The sequence below is a fragment of the Microcaecilia unicolor genome, chromosome 11 (genome assembly GCF_901765095.1).
Source record: "Microcaecilia unicolor chromosome 11, aMicUni1.1, whole genome shotgun sequence".
Lineage (NCBI taxonomy): Eukaryota > Metazoa > Chordata > Amphibia > Gymnophiona > Siphonopidae > Microcaecilia > Microcaecilia unicolor.
Window position 1 is genome coordinate 58,386,876 of NC_044041.1, and position 26,161 is coordinate 58,413,036.

At 44.6% G+C, this 26,161-nt stretch overlaps 1 protein-coding gene across 1 annotated transcript; it reads left to right on the forward strand.

The window, feature by feature from the left end:
- The first annotated feature begins 1,771 nt into the window (after positions 1-1,771).
- Positions 1,772-20,924, forward strand: SLC25A1 (solute carrier family 25 member 1). The gene is made up of 9 exons (XM_030217936.1): positions 1,772-1,855; positions 13,087-13,194; positions 13,930-14,029; positions 14,187-14,325; positions 15,437-15,521; positions 16,641-16,745; positions 17,005-17,120; positions 17,296-17,369; positions 17,635-20,924. The coding sequence occupies exons 1-9, from the start codon at positions 1,774-1,776 to the stop codon at positions 17,747-17,749; spliced, it is 924 nt and encodes a 307-aa protein (XP_030073796.1). The 5' UTR covers positions 1,772-1,773; the 3' UTR covers positions 17,750-20,924.
- Positions 20,925-26,161: the final 5,237 nt, after the last annotated feature.

Below are 26,161 nucleotides of genomic sequence, written 5' to 3' on the forward strand. Positions count from 1 at the left end.
AATGCTGGACATGGAGGGGAGGGAAGAGTGAGGCAGGAGATGAGATGAGGGGAAAGGAAGAGAGGAGAAAAACTGCACATGGATGAAGAAAATAGGCAGAAGCTGAGGACCAGGAATGAAGAAGAAAGGAGGAAAGGAAAGAAATAAATGGAAAGGAAGCCCTGGAACCGGAGTTAAGAGGACAGCTAGCAGCAGAATTGGATACTGGGCCAGCATGATCAGAAAAACAGTCACCAGACAACAAAGGTAGAAAAAAATCATTTTATTTTCATTATAGTATTTGGAATATGTTCACTTTGAGAATCAGGTGCTCAACATTAAAAGTTTATATTTATTTATTTACTTATTTATGGCATTTTATCACACATTAAATATGAATTAGATTGGAACCCTGGATCATTTAATTTTTTTTTTCCTGGAGGAATGCATTGCCACCCCCCCCCCCCAGGCTCTCTCCCCAGCTATAGCCAGCTTTGCAATTTGGGGGGGGGGGGCGCAGAGGGGGACCGGGGAGAGAGCCTGTTGTTAAACATTTACCAGCACACCACTGGCTGAGCTGCCCCTGCACATCTCATGCCTAAATGTTATCTTTCGGTCAGTGCCTGAATGGTGATCACCTTAGTTCACTGACAGAATGGTATCATTGAATTAAAAAAAACAAACAACCCTGCTTCCCTGCTAGCATCTCACTGGAAAGTACCTTTCCCCACATTTCGCAAGTCCATTTTGAGTACTTTCTCTGTCAACAACACCTTCTTTACATCCCCTCAGTCCACATTCCAGGCATCTTCTACCTACTGTCCATAAAGAAACTGTCATGCTACAGTTGTGCAAGACTGAGGTGAGCTTGCAATCAGAATTATGTAACTGATTGGCTGACGTTGGATCCACTTTTATTTTTCTATTTGGTAAAACAGTGGACAACACGAATGGGTATCCAATGCACACTATTAGTTGCGTTTTGAAACATGAATATATTTTATTTTTGTTACATTTGTACCCCCTGCTTTCCCACTCATGGCAGGCTCAATGTGGCTTATATATACAGGTACTTATTTGTACCGGGGGGGGGGGGGCAGGCAGGCAATGGAGAGTTAAGTGACTTACCCAGAGTCACAAGGAGCTTACCTGTGCCTGAAGTAGGAATCGAACCCAGTTCCCCAGCACCAGAGTCCACAACCCTAACCACTAAGCCACTCCTCCACGATGTATGTTCCCACCATAACATATCAAGTGTGTTGAAAATTTGACATAGTGAAGCTTTCAAACAGTATTTACAGCTGCTTATGCACGCCACAGTAGACATGTCCCCATATGCTTTATGTACAAAATTTTGACTGGACTAACAGCCCACCACACTACTTACGTTGCAGCTCACAGTTTGCACTGAAGGTTTGCCCTCACTGTCCCTAGCAGTTGGCCACGAGGATGGGAACTTTCAATCCATTCTCCTACCTCCTGGGGGGGGGGGTGAGAGTGGGGCTCTGTTAATTGTACACCCTGGGAGATCCTAGTGCATGATTCACACCGAACACAGCAGGATCCTACTCTGGGGGTTGCTATGCTGAGTGTGCTTCATTGTTCCCCCTCCCCTCAGGATGCGCTGAAGGAACCACTCCTCAGGGAGGTGGAGGTGGTGGTAGCGGCGGTGGCTTCACTCCGCGCCGCCTACGGCATCCAATCCTCCTTAAGGGGCGGGGATTCCTATGTAACGTGGCTTGACGTTCCTATATAAGGAGCGCGGAAGTGTAGTCTTTAGGGAACAACAGCATGATGGCAGCTCCCGGGCGTAGAGAGCTTGTAGCTGCCGCACCCGCAGCCAAGCTTACGCATCCCGGTAAAGCGATCCTGGCAGGTAGGAGTCGCATCCTCTCGCTCTACTTCCATTTCTACACAGGTTGCGAGCTCTCTAGCCATTTGTGGAGCTTTGCTGCTCGTGCACGCTTTATCGTGATAAGGGAGTCTGGCATCTGACCTGGTACACAATGGAGCTGTCAGTGCTCGGCCGGCCCAGTGTTTGAAGCAGTCTCTCACTGCCATGTTTACCTTGTTATTTAGGTTCCGGAGCTGTGTTGGAAGGGGCGGAGACACGTTACGTGTAATCTAGTTCTGTTTGGGTTACTAAACAGTTTAGCAAGGATGATGTGGCTGGTCTTCTTTTTTGCCTGCTTGCCTGTGTTCTTATTCGTTAATGTTAGTTGGAACTGAGTATTGTAACTTCTAGTTATGTCATCATTTAATGCAACTGTAGCCATTTCCCCGAAAGGAAAAGGTTGCGTCAAATTCCTCGCCCTGGATTGGTTACCAGACTTTCAGGGAAGAGAAAAATCTTGTAATTCAAGACTATCAGCCTGCTGGGTATATTGCTAATATTCTGGAGATCTGTTGCTAGCGTGATAGCATTCCTCTCGAGCATTACCACCATCATAGATAAATGTAGATTCTGTCGCTGCACAGTTAGGAACATTTTTATATATTCTGTTCACGTGAAACTGTGCAAATGCGTGATTAGCGGTAAATCACCATGATCCTGTCACTGAGAGAATTGGTAGAGAATAAAGGTTATAGTCGCCTGGGACATTCTCATGCTCAGCTATAACTGGTATCGGTAAGAAACATCTGTGCTAAGTGACTATTCTTTATCTGCTACTTTACTCGGGAGCTTCTTTCTCTTCAGACCAAGAAAATAAATGGATCTCGTTTGATCTGAAAGCAACTTCCAAACATGTTGATAAATTGCATATATATATATATATATATATATATATATATATATACACACACACACACGCTTGTAAACTACAGAATGAAGCTCTTTTGGTGTTATGCAAGTATTAAGACAAGCACTGCACTAGAAGGACATTGACAGTCTGAGATCATGCTCCATATCTTTGTGCTTAGAAATGATTTTTGTTTCTGTGGCTAATACTAACACATAGGGAGATGTTATCCTTCTAGAAGGCAGTGTCTCCAAATGGATTACTTTTGCATAAATTGGGTTTAACAGTTCCGTACCATAGTCCTTTATTGCTGCCCCCCTCCCCCGACAGGAAGTCTGCCTTCTGCACCGGCCTCTACTGACAGAGCTCACACAATGCCAATACTTCTTTGATCATTGGCCAGACCAAGAGGAGGTAGAGGGTGACAGTGGTAGGTCCAGCAGCTAGCAGGGAAAATGGAAGACGCTGGGCAGCGGGACGGTTAGACTAGAGTGGTAGGGGGCAATGCTCAATTACAGTGGGGGTGTGGGGGACACAGATGAAGTTTTTCTTAAGGTGTCCAATACCCTTGGGTCAATCCTGCTCCTGGTGCAGTTGCCTAACCATTTTTGATCAATATTATTCCTTCCACCCTGCACCTTCACTTGTACCCCTTCCTTCCTGAGGTGTGTGATGTTAAACAGTATTACATTGTGTGGGGTAATCAAACTGGTCAGGCCCATTACATGATGGCTTATTGGGAGGTGTTCGGCTCTGGATTATTCATTGGCTTCAGATTTCCATCACTGTAGAATGTGCCACTGTGTCCATGAATCTCCTGTCATGTCCTGATAGCATGAGTCTGCCTCTCTTGGTCAATTATTTCCTGGTACTAAGTCCACGAAACACCCTCTGCTACTGATTAGCCAAGTACAAAATGTAGTAGCTGCACAATGAGTGCATCTGGAAAAAAAAAAACCAGCAGACCAGGAATTGGGTATAATCTCACACCAGGAGAAGTAGGACTAGGGCTGCGGTCTGAATGCACACTATAGATATATAGCCGCAGGGCTTCCGGAGTGTGGGCATAGCTAGGTGTGACTGGGTAACTGACCAGAATTGTACCACAACCGGTGACATCTGCCAATTTTAGCCTATACTTTGAAGGGAAGATGGTGTATGGGGGGGTGAGCTTACAGACGGTGATCTCATAAGTCAAAAGCCTTTGTTTAGTGTCTGACCTATTGCAGCAAAGTTTCAAGACATGAGGAGGGGGCAGAGGGGAGCCCATGGGGTCTTGCTATATGCTTTCATGTGTTCTGTCAAATTTGGGCCTTTTTTTTTTTTTTTTTAGTTTTGTGTGGATGGCATATCTTTGGCTTTTGCCTCTGAATTTGGTATGCTCCCCCTTCCCCCCCCCCCCCCTCTTTTTTTTTTTTTCTTCTTCTGGTATAGTCAGTGGCGGAAGAGACTTTGCAATATAGTACTGCACACTGCCTTACAGAGAAGTCGGTTCTTGGGCCTGGACTCTCTCTTGGTCAGCTGTGGCTGGGGTGCTGGGAAGGTAGTGTTCACAGTCCCCCTGGGACTTGGGAGACTGAGGAATCAAGTCATTGCATATTCATGACATACAGTGACTGACCTTAGGGCTACTGATTGCAGGGGCTCATTGATGACTGGACTGCTTGACCTGGAAGGGATTAGAAGATAAGGAAAAGCCCCATAGAGTTGTGAATGAAGGCTCATGGCACTGATGTTCACAGATGCTGGTTCTGAATGAACTGCAAGCCCAACAGGAGCAGAAAAACCGTCAAACTAGAAAACAAGCAAAGCAGTCATGCTAGTGTGTCCTGGTATCCCCAGAGAGACACTTCTGGGAGGGTGTTTTTACTCACTTTATAAGTGTCTAGGCTGAGAACTTATACGCTGCCCTGCTGCTCCTAGTCTGGAGAAATCCATTAGGGGGATTGTTTCTGTGGATAACTGAATTACTAAGTAGCACTTAACTTAGCCTTTTGAGCTCAGTTCTGCAAGCTCAGCAATTTTGGCTTTTTTAGGAGCAGCAGAATCCAGACAGGAATTGTCACTAGCTATCATTTTTACCCTGATGTGCAGATGTTGTACCAGGAATAGACTGCTTTCACCTGTTTCAGTAAAATACAACAATTAATAATGCAATATCGTAACACAGAGGCAGGAGCCTTATTCTCAACATGTTATGAACAAGATACTAAATGTAGACCATGTAAAGAAGCAATATATGGAGACTATACACACACATATAGCTATATTAGCTAGATGCGGGGGAGGGGGGTCGGGAGGGATGAAGGGTAGGTGGGGGGAGAATATGGTAAGAGGACCTAGGAGTCATCGGAAAGTAGTATATAATTATTATAGTATCACAAGTATATAGGATGTGGCAGATGTTAACAATCATTTGATGTGTTTCTTTGTCAATAAAAGTTTCAACACTAGAAGAGGGTGGGGGGGTGGAGATTGATGATGGCTTGCACAATTTTGGATGGCTGAGTTTCAGAGGACATGAAATGAGATTGAAGGGGGGCAGGAAGTATTTTTTCACGGAGAGAGTGGTGGATGCTTGGAATGCCCTCCCGCTGGAGGTGGTGGAGATGAAAACGGTAACGGAATTCAACATGCGTGGGATAAACATAAAGGAATCCTGTTCAGAAGAAATGGATCCTCAGGAGCTTAGCTGAGGTTGGATAGCGGGGCTGGTGGTTGGGAGGCGGGGATAGTGCTGGACAGACTTATACGGTCTGTGCCAGAGCTGATGGTGGGAGGCGGGGATAGTGCTGGGCAGACTTGTACGGTCTGTGCCTTGAAAAAGACAGGTACAAATCAAGGTAAGGCATACACAAAAAAGTGGCACATTTCTTGGGCAGACTGGATGGACCGTGCAGGTCTTTTTCTGCCGTCATCTACTATGTTACAATTTTGGATGGCTGAGTTTAGTCTTCTGTTTGAGTTATTGATGCTTGCTGAACTGTCATCAATAAAAAAAAGTTGAAAACTAATAATGCAATATCGTAAGAACAAGAGTTGCTATAATGGGACAGACCAAAGGTCCATCAAGTTCAGTATCCTGTTTCCAACAGTAGCCAATCCAGGTCACAAGTATTTGGCAAAATCCACACATAGAAAAGGCAGGCCATTTTGAGTGTGGTTTGTGTACTTTTGCTGCCTGTGCACTTCTGTTGTCTGGTGGTGGTGACATAGCAGCAGAGAATTGAGCACCATCGCCAGAATACCTTGTGTATTTCTGTACGTCAGCAGCCTGGAGTGGCAGTGCTGGAAACTGTGTGACCAAACCATTTTTCTTTTTGTTTCCGCTGAAACCAAGTCTGCAACTGAAATTTGTCACTTTTTTTTTTTTCCAGAGTGACTTGAATTGAGGTTGCGGGTGGTAGACTTGGGAGTAACTTCAGAAAATTATTTTTCACGGAGAGGGTGGTTGATGCCTGGAATGCCATGCACACACACACGCTTTGATGGTAGCTCTGGCTGTATAGACTAAGACCGGTGCTGGGCTGGCTTGTATGATCAGAGTACCACATGTTGTAAGCAGGGGCGTATCTGGACTTCAGCGGTAGGGGGGGCCAGAGCCAAAGTAAGGGGGCACATTTTAGCCCCCCCCCCCCCTCGACCCGCCCGCCATCCATCGCCGTCTGTACCTTTGCTGGCGGGGGACCTAACCCCCGCCATCCGAAGTCTTCTTCCTGCGTTTGGTTTCTTCTGAGTCTGACGTCCTGCTGCACGAACAACATGCAGGACGTCAGACTCACAGAAACAGAACGAAGCCCTGCAGATCGCAAGGCTTCGTTCTGTTTCTGAGTCTGACGTCCTGCATGTTGTACGTGCAGCAGGACGTCATACTCAGAAGAAACCAAACGCAGGAAGAAGACTTCGGCTGGCCGGGGTTGGGGTCCCCTGCCAGCAAAGGCACCAACGGCAGGTTGGCGGGGGGGGGGGGTGAGAGGGACATCGGTAGGGGGGTCCAGGGCCAAATTTACGGGGGCCCAGGCCCCCGTGGCCCCATAGCAGCTATGCCCCTGGTTGTAAGATGGGTTGGAGAGAGCTTTGACAAACTTCAGTAATTTGTAACGTGAGGACAGTACTGGGCAGACTTTACGGTCTATCCCGCAAATGACAAAACGGATTTGGATAGGCTGGAGTAAGCTTTGACGGCAACTCCAGTACTGTCCCAGTATGGCAATACTTAATGTACTGATGTTCTATCTCCTGGTACTTTGGCCCTCAAGAAAAGCAATGTTTCATTTTCTGCTCATACCATTCACTAGGCAAATCTTTCCTAATTGCACCCTTCTCCTCCATCGCTAACTCTAGACTCCGTTCCTTTTATCTCGCCGCATCTTATGCCTGGAATAGACTTCCTGAGCCATTACGTCAAGCTCCATCCCTGGCCACCTTCAAATCCGGGCTAAAGGCCTACCTGTTTGATGCTGCTTTTAATTCCTAACTTGTAACCTGCTTGTAACCTTATCTTGTCTTCCTCTCTTCAATAGTCCCTCTTCCCTATGTGTCCTATCTGTCTGTCCTACCCTTATCCCTTATTTGTCCTGTCTGTCCTGATTTAGATTGTAAGCTCTTTTTGAGCAGAGACTGTCTTTTCTTCATGTTCAATTGTGAAGCGCTGCTTACAACTGGTAACGCTATAGAAATGATTTGTAGTAGTTGTAGTAAGTCCCACTGGTGCAGTAGAGGCTACCCATCACTACCCATGATCCACTCTTCTCCAGAGCAAACTAATTTCTCTTCTGTTCATTCCGTGTTCTCTGAGCTCTTCTACCACCAAATCATTAGTGAAGTCCTGCAAACTTGAATTTCATGTGAGCGCTAGCATGCACATAAAAGCCATCTTTCACTTATTTGCCTTTGGCCAAGATCAAGTGTAGTGTGAAATGCAGGTTTTAACCTGAGCTGAGGACCTTCTTGCTGCTGTAATCTAATTTAGATTTTTATAAACTGCCCATTCCCAATTAGTCCTGAGCAGTGTACAGCAGAGATTCAAAACATTTTGAGATAATGAAATCCTGGTAAATATGAAAACATTTTACACAGTTAAAATTTACTGAAAAGTTTCTAATACCTTACGGAGCTATTGTTAGTAATATGTAATTTATCCTTTAAAATCGAGCATGGTACCGGAAGATGGGAGGGTGGCCAATGTAACGCCGATTTTTAAAAAAGGTTCCAGAGGAGGTACGGGAAAGTATAGACCGGTGAGTCTGATGTCGGTTCCGGGCAAAATGGTAGAGACTATTAAGAACAAAATTAGAGCATATTCAAAAGCATGGATTAATGAGACAAAGTCAACATGGATTTAGTGACGGGAAATCTTGCCTCACCAATCTATTACATTTCTTTGAAGGGGTTAACAAACGTGGATAAAGTGAGCCGGTTGATATTGTGTATCTGGATTTTCAGAAGGCGTTTGACAAAGTACCTCATGAAAGACTCCAGAGGAAATTGGGAGAGTCATGGGATAGGAGGTAGTGTTCTATTGTGGATTAAAAACTGGTTAAAGGATAGAAAACGGAGAGTAGGGTGTTTTATATTACTAGTCTTTTTACTACCTCCCCAAATTAGTACTCACCATACACCGACAATTTAGAGAGAGAAAAGACTAGGAAGGCCACGCGTATGAGAAAAGCAATTCTTTAATTACTTACCAAGATACAGATACAAATTGGTATTTTCTCAAATGGGAAAGCAGCACTGTTACATAGACATGTAATCTGTGACTATCTCTTCCAACATACTGCTCCGGTATAGCTGTTTTTATACCTTTCGTGTTAAGCAATGCTTCACATTACTTCAGCACTTATCTTCCTCAGAGATCATTCTGTTCTCACCATCTATTTTCCCTTAAGTTGCTAAATCACATTCTTCTGTCCATCCATAATTGCACCTTTCCCACGCCAGCTTGTCCATAAGGGTATCATAATAGATCATAAATTCCTGAGTTTACACAGGCTCATGTTCTTTTATAAATTACAGGCTTCTCAATCTCTGATAGATTCCAGAGTCACACTGGCTTGTCAGCCTCTGCCCTTTTTGACCTGTGCTGGGGTGCTGACCTGTGCTCATGATTCTACAAGGGTTAAATGGTCAGTATTCTCAATGGCGAAGGGTAGTTAGTGGGGTTCCCCAGGGGTTTGTGTTGGGACCGCTGCTTTTTAACATATTTATAAATAACCTAGAGATGGGAGTAACTAGTATGGTAATTAAATTTGCTGATGACAGTTATTCAAAGGCGTTAAATCGCAGGAGGATTGTGAAAAATTACAAGAGGACCTTACGAGACTGGGAGATTGGGCGTCTAAATGGCAGATGATGTTTAATTTGAGCAAGTGCAAAGTGATGCATGTGGGAAAGAGGAACCTGTATTGTAGCTACGTCATGCAAGGTTCCATGTTAGGAGTCACCGACCAAGAAAGGGATCTAGGTGTCGTCGTTGATGCGTTGAAACCTTCTGCTCAGTGAGCTGCTGCGGCTAAGAAAGCAAATAGAATGTTAGGTATTAGGAAAAGAATGGAAAACAAAAATGAGGATGTTATAATGCCTTTGTATCGCTCCATGGTGCGACCGCACCTCTAATATTGTGTTCAATTCTGGTCACCGCATCTCAAAAAAGGTATAGTGGAATTATAAAACGTACAGAGAAGGGCGACAAAAATGATGAAGGGGATGGTATGACTTTCCTATGAGGAAAGGCTAAAGTGGCTAGGGCTCTTCAGCTTGGAGAAAAGGCGGCTGAGGTGAGATATGATAGTCTATAAAAATAATGAATGGAGTTGAACGGGTAGATGTGAAGCATCTGTTTACGCTTTCCAAAAATACTAGGACTAGGGGGCATGCGATGAAGCTACAATGTAGTAAATTTAAAACTAATCGGAGAAAATGTTTCTTCACTCAATGTGTAATTTAAACTCTGGAATTCGTTGCCAGAGAATGTGGAGTTATCAAACCCATCTTAACCAGAAGATGACCAAGTTGTAAAATACTATTCACTGTGTTAATCCACATTAGTATGGCAAGTGATGGATTTATTAAAAAAAGATGGACATCTGTCCAAAATACATTGGGATTGAGAGAGTTTGTGAAATTAAGTTAACTGTCTTGAGATACTAAGTAGAATAGAACTGGTCTGCTGCGATATTTTGATCACTAACCATACATCAAAAGGGAGTCCTATCTAAATGAAAACTGGGCTAAATTATTTCTAATTGTTTGAATCTTGTGTGATGAATATTCAGCCAGAGCTTCTGCATCTGGTCGGTTTTAATAGCAAAAGAATCAAGTGAAGGAGGTAGTGTAACTTTCTTAATAGTTTAAAGAACTTTAGAATTTACAGGGATTAACTCCCCCCCCCCCCCCCACCCATCCTATTCTGCCTTAATGGTTTATAGACTTTACCTCCAGGACTTCGTTCAAACATTTGAAGCTGTCCTAAATTTGGCCAGTTAGCTATGCAAGTGCCAGCACTGAGAATTTTCTGGCACCTGCACAAGCTCTGGTGGCCAACACCACTACAATTAGCCCTGGATATTCAGCAGGCGATGGTCGGTGTTCACAAAAACAACTGCCACCAACTGAATATCGGCTTAAGTGTATTTAGATTTCAACAAAGTCTTTGATGTAGGTTTCCCATAGGCAACTTATAAATAAATTGAACACCCTTGGTATGATCCCTAAACTGACTTATTGGGTCAGAATCTGGTGAGTGGGAGGTGACAAAATAGTGGTAAATGGTGGTCACTCCAAGCAAAGGAGCAGTACTTAGGGTGTGTCACAGGGATCTGTCCCTGGTCCAGTTCTTGTCCGCTTTTTTAAAATTTTAGTTTGGTTTATTTGGAATTTGATATACCACCTTTCAGGAAAAAAATATGATAAAACTGCTTTCAACAGGTCTGAGGAGAGAGGGAAGTGATATTGGGAGGATTTGTCTTTTTGTGAATAATACCAAAATCTGCAACAAGGTACACTATGAGCTTGTGGAAAACATAAGGGAGCTAGCAAAGCTTTAGGAATGGTCTAGACCAGGACTGTCAAATTGCAATCCTGGAGAGCCATAAACCAGTCAAGTTTCAGGATCCATCTAATGAGCACCCATAAGATGTTTTCATGCACTACCTCATCACGTGCAGATACATCATGAATATTCATTAAGGATTGGAGATACCTTCAAAAGGATATGACCAGAAGGATTTGGTTCAGAAGATAGGTGCTCAGATAATCAATGACCTTCATCAAAAAATATGCAAAACACCAAAGGAAAAGTGAAATAGTGGATGACAAATATCATCTTGGTATAAATTCAGAGAAGGTGAGCCTCTTTCAGTGGAAAGGAGGCTCTGGAACACGAGTCATAGGATGAGATTCCATGCATAATGTAAAATATTTCTTACAGAAAGGGTAGTGAATGTGTGAAACAGTCTCCCATGGGGGTGGTGGAGACAAAGACAGTATCTGAATTCAAGGAAGTATGGGACAAGTACAGAGGATCTCTGAGGGAGAAGGAATTGTAGAACTGAGCAGTGTGTGCGTCTGTGCAGAATGGACAGGTTGTATGGGTTTCCTGTCATGTCTGTTTCTTTGATTATACTCCTAGTCTAAGACCACATGGGTCCCTTTAGAGGCAGCAGACCATCTCCTGGAGAGGTTCTACAACAGGAATGATGAGCCTTTTATCAGGAGATCATGACGTGGATGCTTCTGCTGGCATCCATCCATTATCCATGACTGTCCCAAATAGAGATGTAACTAAATTACTATTAGAGGATTGAAGAGACCATTCAATTCTAAATATAAAAAAAAAACTCTTCAGTGTCTTAGATCAGCTGTGTGTACTTGATTTTCAATAGATTCCAAGGAGTATGATTTAAAAAAAGTGGAGGAAAAAGCCTCAGTTTCCTGTCCTCCACCCTATAAATCACTTTAGACCGGTGGTCGGAATTTCTTGAGATCCAGTGATGTCATCAGCATAAAAAACCTCCACAAAAGATCATTAAAACTCATTGGAATGCTTATCCATCTGGTAACCTATAAATGGTGTCAAGATCATTTATATTAAATTTAACTTGGCTTTGATTCATTCATGCTCTTCCACATCAAACTGTTAATACATTGATTATAGCCAAAGTTTCACCATTTGGAAGGTGCAGTATAACTTTATCAGTTTTATATAGCACCATATGAATTTTCAGCACCAGAATAATCCAGCAACAATGCCAAATCCCAAAAAAATGTTTTGTTAATAAAATTGTCCAGTAAACCTTTGAGGAAAAGGATCTCGGACATGCTAAAGTTTTATAACAAGCATTATTTAGGTGGCTGAGATCCTTTTTCCTAAAAAAAAAAAAAATATATATATATATATATATATATATATATATATATATATAATTTTTTAATTTGGTATCCATCCATATCCACCAGCCTGAAGCTCAGTAATTGAGTTGAAAAGATATTGATCCCTTTATTTGTAAACTGATGCCACAGGTAGTGTAAGACAGGCAAAGTCATAAATAACAAGATGTGAGGAGAGTCATGGAACCTATGAGGACGGGGGTGAGAACACAAGCTGGTGGTCAGAGTGGCAGTATGGTTCTGGGCTTCCAAGATGACTGGGGCAACCGCCACAAGCATCTAGTGTTATAATCCTCATACCAAGGAATATAGGATAGCTAGGTATCTTGTAGCACAGCCTCACTAATTTTGATGTTTGTCTTGACAGGAGTAAGACCTGGAAGGGGGCTTGGAGGTTGTATTAAAGATAAGGCACGTATAGCTTCTGGGTGGAGGTGGCAGAGATTGGCACTGCAGCAGAATTTTAATATGCTTGAGATAGATACAGAGGGCAATGGAAAGAACAAAGTTGAGAGATTTGGGTAAGAGACCTGGTTTAATTTAATTTTAACAGTTCATATGTTCCACTACCTAAAGCAGTAGAGAAATAGTTCTCAAAACTGTCCCTTCCAGGATATACATAATGAATATGCACGAGAAATCCGTGTGCAATGGAGGCAGTGTATGAAAATCTATCTCATGAATATTCATTGCTGGTACCCTGAAAACCTGACTGGTTCTGACAGATTTCGGGACTACTGTGGTAGAGAACAAAAATTGAAGACTTTAACTGGGCAGGTTGAATGGACCAGTTGGTCTCTGTGTGTCACTGTTTCCTGTTACTACCCTTCATGTTCCCTATACAAATTCCTATATGTGCCTGTACCTTACCCCTGGCTTTCTGTATGCTCCTCAATAGCCGAATGATGTGAGAGCAGGAAGTCTCCCTGCCTTGGTGAAGCTATCCTAATCTGCCTTTTTCTCACCCTCTGCCCAGGTGGCATCGCAGGTGGCATTGAGATTTGTATCACTTTCCCTACTGAGTATGTTAAGACACAGCTGCAGCTGGATGAGAAAGCCAACCCACCACGCTACAAAGGGATAGGTAAGAACTGAGGAGCTCAGGGGGCTCTTAAAGATAGAGGTTCTGTTATACACATATCTTGCTGGATTTGACAGCTTGGACTGTTGGTGTAGTTTCAAGTTTTTGTATTTTCTACCCCACCTTGTAGGCATATCATCTAGCCCACTATTGCCACCTAGAGAGTGTGACTTCCTTTGAGAAAATAGTTAATTCTTTGCTTGCCTATTGTGATTTTGGAGATAAACAGCCCACTTGCCACTTGAGATCGATTTCTCTTACTGTTCCTGTTCTATGAGGAGTTGCCACAGGCTGAGGGGAGATAGTCTGGCCTCATTGCATGAAGCAAGGAGAGGCAGGTGGTCTGATAATGCAGGCTCAGAGCAGAGCAAACACAGGGAGACAGAGCTGCCAAAAGCTGTCACCTAAGGACTGGACCTGATTTTTACATGCAAGGCTGAACACTGAACAGGCAGACAAGTAGAAGCAAAAAAAAAAAATCTGAAACCTCTGAACCGAATAAGAAGGCAGGAAATGAGCCCAGAACTAAAGTTGTGCCTGCTTAGAGGAAGTGAGGTTGCTTACCTGTACCAGGGGTTCTCTGCAGACATCAGGAAAGTCAGCTACACACTAGTGATATCATCTGATAGTTTGTGGCTGACTCATCCTACTTGTCTCCATGGAGAAAAAGTGTAACATTTGGCTGTCTGGAGGCTGAGGATTGTGAAAAGTGGATCATGTCCTGTTGTCTTCCTGCAGGGGACTGTGTGAAGCAGACAGTTCAGGGCCATGGAATAAAGGGCTTGTATCGAGGTCTCAGTTCACTGCTATATGGCTCCATACCAAAGGCAGCAGTGAGGTAAGCACAGTTGCCACTGCAGGTGCAGCGGTAGAGCTGAGGAGAGGGTCAAGCCTGAAAGTGTATTTTTAGGCCCTGCTAGGGCCTGGCTGAGGATGTCTCTCCTTTATATGTGTGTGAATGGCTCAGGGTTTTGCTGTTCTCTACCCTCTTTCAGATTTGGGATGTTTGAGTTCCTTAGTAACCACATGAGAGATGCACAAGGCAAGCTGGACAGTAAGCGCAGTCTGATCTGTGGTCTCGGTGCTGGTGTGGCAGAAGCTGTTGTGGTTGTGTGTCCTATGGAAACCATAAAGGTACAGAAGATGCTAAGCGTTCTTCAGTCTCTCCATTGTTTACATGCATCCTTCCCTTACATCAGGGCCGCTGAGAGATAGCTGGGCCTGGGGCAGGGCTTCCACCTCCTACCACCTTACCTTCCTGTGTCTTTTCTCCTCAGTCTGTCACTATAGCTGCTGAGACTGATTATCGCATTAACGCAATCACCCAGGTCCCGACGTACAGAAGCAGGAGAGAGACAGACACCGGCAGCAGGCCCCCCCGCCCCCCCCCCCCCCCCCATGGCCCTGCCGCATATATGTGGAAGGGAAAGGTAGAGACCTGCAGCATTCAGCTTATGAGAATTGGGAAGCTTTTACCAGAAACTCTCGCACTTTGGTGGTGGGTTGAGAATTGGTTCACACCTCAAGGCTCTTGCATCTCCCCCTTACTTTCCAAGCCCAATGTCATTTCACCAGTAAAGTCTGACAACATCTTTGGTACTGTCCATATGGAGGAGGCTGTTAGTTCAATATTGAACATGGGCAAAAGAACTACCCTCTGCGTTTAATTTACTAAAGAGAACATTTATTGGGATTCCTGAGCCATGACCAGGGCCGCTGAGAGACTCAACTGGGCCTGGGGCAGGGCCGCCACCGCTGCTGCTCCCCCCCCCTCCCGATCTCTGCCACTGCCTAAATGCCTTGGCTGGCAGGGATCCTGAGGCCCCGCCAGCAGAAGATGTCTTCCTCCAGCACTGACTTCCTGCCGCTGTGACTGCTTTTCCTCTCAGGGCATGCTCGGTTTCAAAACAGAGTATGCGTGCAGTTGGGCAGAAGAGCAGCGCTGGAGGAAGCTCCGGGTCCTCCCCAGCCTCCAAGGGGAGGGGGGACCCAGTGCCGGAGTTTTCTCTCTCCTGCTCCTCTGTTACTTAGGCTTTTTTTCCTAGGCCAGGCACCAGAAATAGTCTTTTTCATATATGGACACTACCTCTGGCTAGTGCCACTTTTGCTTAAAAAGGGTAAATGGTCATGGATTTAATTTACTGCCTTTTTTGTGGTACAACTAAAGCGATTTCCACTTGCATGCTTTCTCTCTCCTAGTGAGAATGAAAAAGTCTGTAGTCTCGTTTTTCTCTTCCACTTCTAGGTGAAATTCATCCATGACCAATGCTCTGCAAAGCCAAAGTATCGAGGCTTCTTCCATGGGGTTCGAGAAATTGTTCGGGAGCAAGGTGAGACCTCTGAAAGAACATTGGCAAAGAGGAGGCTTCAGGGTGATGTCATCTATTAGGTCCTACCCTCCTAGTCCTCCTGCTTTCTCAGTACTGAGACTCTCCTGCTATACCTCACTCCTGCCAGGGACAATAGAGGGGCAAGGCAGATACTAGGGTGTTAGGGTGCTCTGGAAGGGGATCTGTCTTGATGTTGCTACAGACTCCTCCTAATGTCACTACTGCAGACGTATGCTGCAGCATCCTATGGGGGCAACCAGCTGGCCGATTCATGGGATGGAGACTGTGACAGGCCATGTTATTGGATCCTCCCTCCCCCTCCTCAGAGGGGGCAATAGTAACATTGGAGGGGGGGGATTGTGCAGGTGCTGGTCCTGAGCCCTGCTGTTGTAGCACTTTGACACCCTCTCTCTCTCACAGAGGTCTGTCAGAGCCTTTAACCACCCCTCCCCCTACTATTCCAGTACTGCTACCCACACACCATTCTACTGTAGCAATTATAATGGCTCTGTGTGTGCGTGTGCTGTGGCTTATATAACACTGCAGCTTCTGTTTTCAAGTTGGGGGTTGTTGAGATCTGGATCTGTTACTCTTCTGGCCCCAAAGTGTGGACTGTAGCTCTGAGATGAACAGCTCCCCTGGGTGAACTGGTAGCAAACCCCTATCTCACACTGGTTGTATATAGTAATCCCTTTGTTTGATCCTGCTGCGAACCCTGAGGCAGAGAGAAAGAGGGAATGATTATTCATATTGGTGTGGCCTGACTGAATTGTGATTCCTAGAAGGTCTGGGGTAGACTGCATGGAGGGGCCATTAGAGCCTAAAACAGCACATGTACAAGGAAACTTCTAGATACAGCTTCCCAGAGCAGCAGTTCAAATACTAAGACAGTGGATGGGATGTGTTTGTGCTTCTCAGTAGACTAGATGCTCTATTTCCTGCCATCGCCATATCACTTTTCTTTTCTAATTACACTATGCATTTAAATGCACACTCATTCAGAAATTAAAGTGTGCAGTTAAGTGTAGGGAGACCTTGCCTCCTGGTATGGTGGCATTGGTGCTTTCTCTTAGTCCACGGTACTCTGAGAAGCTGACTTCTCTTTGATTTTTGTGGCAGGTTTGAGGGGAACCTACCAGGGATTAACAGCCACTGTCCTGAAGCAGGGTTCAAACCAGGCCATTCGCTTCTTTGTCATGACATCTCTCAGGAATTGGTACAAAGGTAAGTCTGGCCCTCCCTCCTTCCCCCATGCGGCTGGGATAGTCAGATTTTCAGGGATTGGTGACACTTCAATTGATTTGCGCTTTTGCATAGCTTTGGATCCCTTTATTGTATACTAAAACATCTTTTACCAAGTGGCAAACGTTTTATTTTTTTAATGTTGCAAGTTACTGTGCTAGATTTCTTTTGCTCTTAAACCACCTTCCTTATTTCTCTTGCGCCTATGCTTCCCCTCCCACTATACCCTTGCTTTTCATAGGAGATGATCCAAACAAAGTGATGAACCCTCTTATCACTGGTATATTTGGTGCCACAGCTGGGGCTGCTAGTGTGTTTGGGAACACGCCGCTGGATGTGGTGAAAACCAGGATGCAGGTGATGTGTAACCTCTGACTAAGCAGTTCTGGGAGTGGATATACGTATGGCAGAGTAATCTTAGCTTGGGGAGGGGGGCTTGTCTTCAGAATAGAGGCTGAGTTCTGGTGTGGACTGCATTACTTAAGTGGTATCAAAGCTCGTGGGGATGGCTGACCTCTTATCTTTTTTACAGGGGCTGGAGGCACACAAATACAAGAATACTTGGGACTGCGCTTATAAAATCATGCGCTATGAGGGACCACGAGCGTGAGTGGGGCCTGTGTAACTCGGGGAGGGACAAGTAGGAAATCCCCTTGTCTAATATTTCCCAGCTGTGTCCAATAAGGGTACAGGTGCTATCTGAAATCACCTTATTTCCCCTAGCCACAGGAAGCATGTTGGCCTGAGTATGGTATCTCTTCCACTGGTCTTTCCCCCATCCTCCTTGCTTTCTTCTTCACCCTTCTCTCCCTCCCCCTTTTGTTTTTGCCACGTATCAATGGCAGTACTCTCTTCTCCTTGTTCTGTGCAGGTTTTACAAGGGTACAATCCCTCGGCTGGGCCGTGTCTGCCTCGATGTTGCCATAGTCTTTATCATCTATGATGAAGTAGTGAAGTTTCTGAACAAGATTTGGAAGACTGACTAAGCGGCCCTGAGAGCTAGCAGCTGGGAACAGGGTGACCTATTGGAAATTGGGAACAGCAGTAACGCTTGCCTGGGACCTAGTGTGACCAATTAGCAAAGGAGAGCAGCAGGAACCAGCATATCTTCCACATCCAGACATGGTGTATTGGCGTTCTAGGGCCCTGCTTGAGGCTGGCCATTCTGCCTTAGTATGGTGCCAGCTTTCTGCCCAATGTATCTTCCTTATAGCTTGTCTCCTTACCTTTCTTAAACTTATGGGGTAAGGTTAAACCCTTTCTGTGTGTTGGCCCAAGCCCTATGTTGCTCATCCTATGTAACTTTAGGATATTCTCAAATTTTGAGCTTGGGTAAGTAAAGCCCCCCTCCCACTTCCCCTCTAACAATTCATCTAAGGGATGTAATCTGCATTTTTAAGTAAGTATTAAAACTTGGGGATCTGGTTCCCGGGCACTGAGCGTGATGTGGGCTCCTCAGCCACTACCCCCCCCCCCCCCCACACACACACAATTGCTGTGCTTCCTTCCTACTCCCACAGTCCTCTGAGCCTCAGTATGCCCTTCCTTGTCCTATCTTGAAGGGCCCTGGTGTTCTAGTGGCTACTGCAGGGGCAGGAAAGAACCCCACTCTTTCCTGCCCAGTACCACCATGTTTTTAAAATGGTGGTCGAGACTTCCTGCAGTAGTCTTGAGGGTCTTGACAGCCATTTTTAAAAACACAGAGGCAGTGGGCAGGAAAAAGTGTTTATTTCCTGCCTGCCCACAGAGGCCACTAGACCACTAGGGCCCTTCAAGCTAGGACCAGGTGCACTGTGTGTGGTGGCAGGCATCTGCGCACTGACCAGTTGGCCAAATGATCAGTCCGCCCCCGATATCAAATAGTTAAAGTGGCCACTGAAGGTTAGCAATATGATACCAGTTTGTAAGGGGTGGAGGAGTTTGCATCGCAATCAGGTTGAGTCTTCCCCAGCAAGAGGTGTTGTAAGGAATGATACGGAACAGTGGAACCAGGGCCATCCCACTTTTCTAGCCTAGCCTCTCGCAGGAGCCACTGCCAAAGTAATAACACCCCCTTATTTTTAGAAATAAATTATCAAGGCTTTCCACAGGGAAAAACCTTTATTCCATATCCCTACCTAAAGTTTATAGTAGGCTTACAATTTAATACTGTCTGCACTTCCCTTAAGTGCCTTGCAGAACAAGTCCTGTTGGAGTTTGAGGCTTCCAGGCCCACTGAGCCAGCCTCCATCAAAGCTGCCTTTACCCCAAACAATGGTGTGACCTTATACTGTGGCATGTGCCCCTGGAATTCTCTATTGTGCAGTTAATTTGTTCCTACTGAACTGCTACATCTTCTATTGTATAGAAGCTGAGCTTCTCTCCTAGAGCTTCCAGGCCCAGTGAAGCAACTCCAAGTGCTGAAATGGGCATTGTAAGCAAGGAGGTTTTGGCTGTGAGCCCTATATATTTAAATAACTGTAGAAATTGAAAACCTGCCAAGTGCATGGGAATTGTAGCAAGAGAGATAGTATGCAGCACATAGCAGAAACACTTTATCTATAAGACATGGCCTACGGTCCCTATTTTCCTTTCTGTGGATCCTGCCACTGCCAATCCCACAACCAATGCTATGCTTAAGAAATTTCTGTTTGGTAATAATGTTTGACTCCCCTTTAGGCTGGGGGAAGGGGGGGGGAGGGAACCAGCCAATGACCGACATCTGTGCCAAACTCCTATCAGCTGGTCTTGGACCACAGCAGATGTGTATCTCTAAGGGTGGTGATAATCTTCAGTTCCAGTGTGAGGAGGGGTTTAGAAGGTGTAGGATGCCGTTACATGGATGTGGCCATACTCCTTAACACTTCGAGGACTGACAACTGCTGGCTAATTAAAAAAGTAAAAAAAAAAGATGGTGAATTTTTGATACTAGACCAGTCTTCCCTACCTACCTCTCTTCCCTCCCTGTGCCCTGGTAGATTGTGAAGGTAGGGACCAGGCCTTTAATAGGTACATCTAAGGCCCCACTAGCCAAGATACCAGCTCTCAAAATTTGCTATTGCAAGAGATGCCAAGTCACACTCATTTGAACCCTATTTCTCACTCATCAGAACTTCAGTACCAGTGCACTGATCTTGATCACTGCTCTACGAGAGGCAAACCTTAGAGAAGAAGTAAACCAAATGGTCTAACTAGTCAGAAGAAATCTGAGCATACCTTCCTGCCCATTGCATCCCCTCACCCTGTCCCTTTTCCCTTTACTGAAAGTACATATCCTTTGAAACGGATGTATGTACTTTTAACTACAGAGTGGCAGACAATTTTCAGCTCAAAAAATGTAGCCAAACTCTTCCCCACTTTGTATTCTTTTAGAAGCTACAAAGCACAACCAATATTATTTAATGCTGCCTTGATTAATTTGAGTAGAGGGTTGTGGTAGCTGTGTTAGTCCACTTTTAAAGGTAATCAAGGGAAACAAAATAGACCAGAGAAAAGATTAATTTGCAAAGCAATACTATCCCTAAATCATTCTAGATTTATATCCTGTTTGTACCATCTGAAAAATCTCATTCTGTGGTATCTCTTTGGGCTGGTTCATGCTTGGCATCTCTGTTTCTAAAAGGAAGAAGAAATAATCTAGAATAGACAAGGACACCTTGTGACCATTGTTGATCTTAAGCCAGGGTTAGGCTGTGGCCCAAATATTGGTCTTTTGTCTCTGTGTTAGCTTGGTCTGTGGCTGATTCTGGTGTTTAGGTTATGCCTTATGGACTGGTTGGTCCACTGACTCTCCAGGATCACTTCACAGGTTCCTCAGCCAAATAAACAGCTTAAATCTTTTGTCCTAATTTTAGATGTAATCAAGTGAAGTGAGTTTTAATGCTGCAACTGGTAAGGTTTTAGCAGGCAGGTCCTGCTTTTTATGCCTCATTTAAGAAAAAAAATTTTTTACAAGGCCCTCCATCACCCCCCACCTTGACATTCCTGAGCCAGACTACCCCTTGTTTCCTGCTGCTCTAGGTCAGTCTTCACATTGAGCATGCTCAAGACCAGCTGGGTGTAACTGCCACTTCAACATGACTGACTAACTTAACAAGTCTCTTTGAGAGAGTAGTGTCTCTTTTTTTTTTTCTTTACATTTGTACCCTGCGCTTTCCCGCTCAATGCAGCTTACATAGGGCAATGGAGGGTTAAGTGACTTGCCCATAGTTACAAGGAGCTGCCTGTGCCTGAAGTGGGAATCGAACTCAGTTCCTTGGGCCCAAAGTCCACCACCCTAACCACTGCTCTACATTAATGTAGATTTGGAGTTTAGATATGTGTATTGCTTTCTGGGTGGATTGTGTTGGAAACAAGATTTTGGCTGTAGAACTGTTTGCTCAGGATTCCCTTTTTGGTGCCTATGTGCCTGAATATGAATCTATTACTCTGCTCAACTTTGCATCCTCCTGGGCAATCTCTCTGCATTGTGGGATTTCAAGTCCTGCTTTTCTTCAGGAGTACTTTCAAATGCTGGTAGAAATTTCTATTTAGCAACCTTTGGGCCTTTTTAATTGTTTATGGCTTTGCAGTACCCTATTACACTACCTCCAATCTACAAAGCTGGGTTTATGCATTTCATTGAATGTTCGTGCTAAGGTTTTTGTTTTTTTTGCATGCCTCACTGATTCAAGAGGCCTATTTGCACATCTCAGCCCGAACATCAATGCCCAGAAAGCTGTAGTATCTGGTAAGCCTAGAGCTACCAGACTGAATCTGGATGGGAAATAGAACCTGTTCCCTGAAGATTCCCCTCACCGTTGGGGGAGGGTGCTAGTGTGAATGGGAAGGACAGACATAGATTTAGAGGGAAGATGGTCTCTTTGTTCCCTGTCTCATGTTGTCAGGAAGAGCAGGAATACCTTGGTGTTAGTAAAAAAAAAAAAAAAACCACATCTGTGCTTGCTTGTTCATTGATGAGCTGGTGTGTGTGTGTTTGTCGTTGTTGTGAGTCACATGCCAAAGCTGCAAATCTGTGTGCCATGTAACCGGGAACCTCTCCTGTGTTTGTGGATCAGACCCTGCTTTCAGCAGTGGAGAATTTACCTATATGTTATTTTATATAAACTATCCTTACTAGAACCATGACAACTGCTACCAAAACCAATATCTATTAATTTTTGAAAGAGTACCCTCAGACTTCACAGTTTTTGGCAATTAGTAATAACTGTTGTCCAGTGCTATAGCACTTCTTTCGGTTTTTGCAAATGCATTATCATTAACCGTTTCTTTAAAATAGCGTAGACTTTCATAGAAACTGATCTTTATCTGGCCGGCGTCTTGCAACAGCTCGTTCAGCATAGATGATGGCTTTAACCCGAGTCCCTGCGGAAAGGAGTTTGAAACCCGCAGCGTCGGGCTCTTCCAGGGGAAGGCAGTCAGTTACTTACTTACTTCTGCTCTTTTGACATTTTTGAGCACGGAGACTGTGAAGACGCTGGACAGACAAAGATAAGTCCAGTTTCTATGAAAGTCTATGCTATTTTAAAGAAACGGTTAATGATAATGCTGCATTTGCAAAATCCTTCACCAGCTATAATCACTAATAGCATGTAACACAGTGTTAAAAAGAAGAGTAGCCCTATGAAAGAAGTGCTATAGCACTGGGCAACAGTTATTACTAATTGCCAAAAACAGAGTACTCTTTCAAAAATTAATAGATATTGGTTTTGGTAGCAGTTGTCCTGGTTCTAGTAAGGATATTTGATATTTATACCAGTGGCTGTGGGATTTTATATAAACTGACATCACAACTTTATTCTCTGCATAGCTATCATGTTAGCCAGATCCAAGAGGGAGAGTAAAGGCCAGTTCTGGATTTCTGTAAACCCTGGGACTCGCAGTTCTGATTTCAAGGGCTAGAATCGGAGACTATACAGCCTACAGTTCAGAACCAGGTCTAGCCCAAAGTGTTTCTGGCCTGGAATTGGGTAACTTGGCCACGCTGCCTTGGATTCTTTTGTAAGGGGGGGGGGGGGGGGTAAGGTAATTGAGAAATCTATATTCTTACAACCTATGGTGTCTATGTCTCAGATCATGTTGTTTGTGGGACCAAGTTAATAATTTTAAAACCATAAGAGGAGGCAAAGTTCTGCAAGATATGTTTGAGCTAAAGGTTTGAAACTTGATAAAGGTAAGACTAATTTCCTTCGTAGGGGATATTAGTTCTGGTCTGGACTGCACAGGCCACACCAGCTTTGAACACTTGTCGTACAGTGAGGGCCCTGGTACGGTGCAGCCTGTTTACACTCAGAAAAGCAGGTGTGGCTTGCAGACATTTATTGGAAACATGCATATATTGTATGGTTCTGAACATGCCTGAGAAAATTTGTCTCCTCCCCTCAGCCCTTTACTCAGGATTGTGCCATAATTATCTAATAAACCAGTCTACTTAACTCCTGTGTCTGAACTAATTTCTATCTGTATCAGTCCTGTAGAGCCAGGGAACAGAGAGAAGGGGCAAAAGGTAGTATTGTTGGAATATAGTAATCATTGATCTCTGTCGCTAACAGCTAAGAACCTAAGATGTGCCGTGCTGGATGTGACTAGGGGATTTCTCAAGCCCAGCATTCCTGTTTAACCATAGTCAGTCTGGCTTATTTGACAAAGTACTGGGGCAATCCCATTCCTGTTATGATCCCCCAAAACCAGCTGCCCTCAGGAATGTAACCAAATACTTTTACATGCCAGTAGACTTGCTGTTGTCCAGGGGTGTAGCCAGACCTTGAGGTGGGAGGGGGGCAGAGCCTAAGGTGGGGGGCACATTTTGGCTACCACTCCCACATTCCTCTGCTGCCCCCCACCCACTGCTGCCACTGTACATCATGGCTGGTGGGGGTCCCCAACCCCCGCCAGCTGAAAACTTTGGCCAGCGCTGTCACCGCATTGCTTGCCCTGCTCTCATCCCCTCACGGCAGGCATGCTCCTTTTAGTGAAACTGAGCATGTTCAATTTCACTAAAAGAAGTGTGCTGGACTTGAGGGGAAGATAGAATAGGGCAGGCAATGCGGTGGTGCTGCCACAGACCAGCGCTGGACGAAGTCTTCAACTGGCAGGGGTTGGGGATGCCAGCCAAGGTATGTGTAGTGGAGGTGCTTCAGCTGGCGGGGGTTGGTATAATCGTGACTGTTGGGCAGACTGGCTGGACCATTCAGGTCTTTATCTGCCAGTAGTTCTATATAGAAGTAGGGTAGCCATGTATGCCCATTCAGACCAATGCCAGGGCAGTAGCAGGTTCTAATCTACACCATGGTCTTCTCTCTTTTCTAGTTATCAGCTTCACTGGTTACCTTGGTCTTTCTATTTTCAATTCAAGTCTCTTATGCTTACAGGAGGTGCTGGTTACAGAGGTACTCCACTATACCTGTCAGCTCTTATGCTCCCTTACAAGCTAATGCCTTGGCTTCGCTCTGCTAATGCATGTCTTCTTTTACGTCTGAAGTAGCTCATGCGCCATTTGACCCTACTCATTATTCTATAGAAATGATTTGTAGTAGTAGTAGTACTTGCTTTTGGCCCCTGCGTTGTAGAATTCTTTTCCTCATGACCTACTGCTAGAAATTTCTTTCTAAAGTTAAAGCTGTACTAAAACAATCATTCAGTCTTGCTTTTGCTACTTGAAACGTTGATGTCAAGATATTGGCAAACATGTTTCTGTGTGTCTGATATCGTTTAAGCTTTCCTATGGTGTTCCTGGGGGGGGGGGGGGGAGGGGGGTTGAATTAGTTTTATTATTGAACGTTAGCTAGCAGGAGTCCAAAATCCAGATGAGTTGCAAATCCAGACCCCTAAAAATGCAATAATCTGGACTACAGGATCTGCACCCCTTCTTCCTCTGCACCCACATGCACAAAAATCTTTCTCTTTCTCTCTGCTCCCACCCTGTGTAGTGCTCTCTCACTCCTCCAATGTACAATACCTTTTTGGAGACTTCTGTGCTACACCACCTTTATTCAACAAAGTTTAATAACAGCAGCTGGCATGACTTAAAAAAGCTGAAGCCGCTTCCTGCAACAGCTGCCAGTGTGGTATGTCCAAAACAAGGTCTCAGCTGCTGCATCCATACTGTTTTATATCTCGATTATATTTTTGAAACATACCAGCTTGTGCAGCATAGAGATATACACAGAGGAACAACCTATGGGAAGCTTTCATATAAATAAATATAGTTGCAGAGCACATAGAGCGGTGAAAGGTGGCCAGGGCGTGCTGTGTGCAAGACAATGAGCAGAGTTACAAATTGAGGGGAGCAATATTCAACCCTCACCACAGCCAGGAGCCTTTCCTGCTCAGTTAAATTGCTTTGGAGTTGGCAGTTGAAGTCTAATCACATCAGACAGACACGAATGAATGTTCATTATGTGCTAGATGCTAAATATTAGAAGAAAACCAATTTTGGAACTTGCATATTCATATCAATTTTTCATATAACTTGCCATTTGTTTTTAATAAATGTCTTTTTTAAGACAGGAAAAAAAAAATAAAGGCATAGAGCAGAGCACTGAAATCCACAATACAGCACTGCAAATAAAATAAGCTCTAACAAAAAACAACCCTCCTCCTATTCACAGACACCTTGAAAACTTCTCCCCCTTTCCCGCCTAACAGAGAGAATGCAAAACCAAGGAGGTTTAATAAAACAATATAAACCTTACAAGCAGTGGTGTGCTGGTAAATTTTTAACAGGCTCTCTCCCTGGTCCACCTCTGCGCGCCCCCCCCCCTCCCCCCCCCAAAAAAAAAAATTGCAGAGCTGGCTATAGCCAGTGGGTGGGGGTGGGGGGCAATGCATTACTCTCTCCAGGAAAAAAAAATTAAATGATCCCAGGCTCCAATCTAATTCATGTTTAATGTGGGATAAAATGCCATAAATAAGTAAATAAATAAATATAAACTTTTAATGTTGAGCACCTGATTCTCAAAGGGAACATATTCCAAACACTATATTGAAAATAAAATGATTTTTTCTACCTTTGTTGTCTGGTGACTGTTTTTCTGATCATGCTGGCCAAGTATCTGATTCTGCTGCTTTCTGTCCTCTTAACTCCATTTCCAGGGCTTCCTTTCCTCCTTTCGTCTTCATTTCTGGTCCTCAGTTTCTGCCTATTTTCTTCATCCATGTGCAGTTTTTCTCCTCTCTTCCTTTTCCCTCATCTCCTTCCTCACTCTTCCCTCCCCTCCATCCAGGTCCAGCATTTATTCTCTCTCCCCTCCTCTCCACGTGCCCTCCATCCACCCATGGCCAGCGACCCTTCTCTCCCCTGCCCTCCATCCACCCATGGCCAGACCCTCCTCTCCCCTGCCCTCCATCCACCCATGGCCAGTGACCCTCCTCTCCCCTGCCCTGCATGCACTCATGGCCAGCGACCCTTCTCTCCCCTG

Excerpts from the sequence above, each read along its gene's own strand:
- SLC25A1 (XM_030217936.1), top strand. The coding sequence starts at position 1,774 with ATGGCAGCTCCCGGGCGTAGAGAGCTTGTAGCTGCCGCACCCGCAGCC. Across the intron at positions 14,030-14,186 it reads ATACCAAAGGCAGCAGTGAG|ATTTGGGATGTTTGAGTTCC; the intron begins GTAAGCACAGTT and ends ACCCTCTTTCAG. Across the intron at positions 14,326-15,436 it reads GTCCTATGGAAACCATAAAG|GTGAAATTCATCCATGACCA; the intron begins GTACAGAAGATG and ends TTCCACTTCTAG.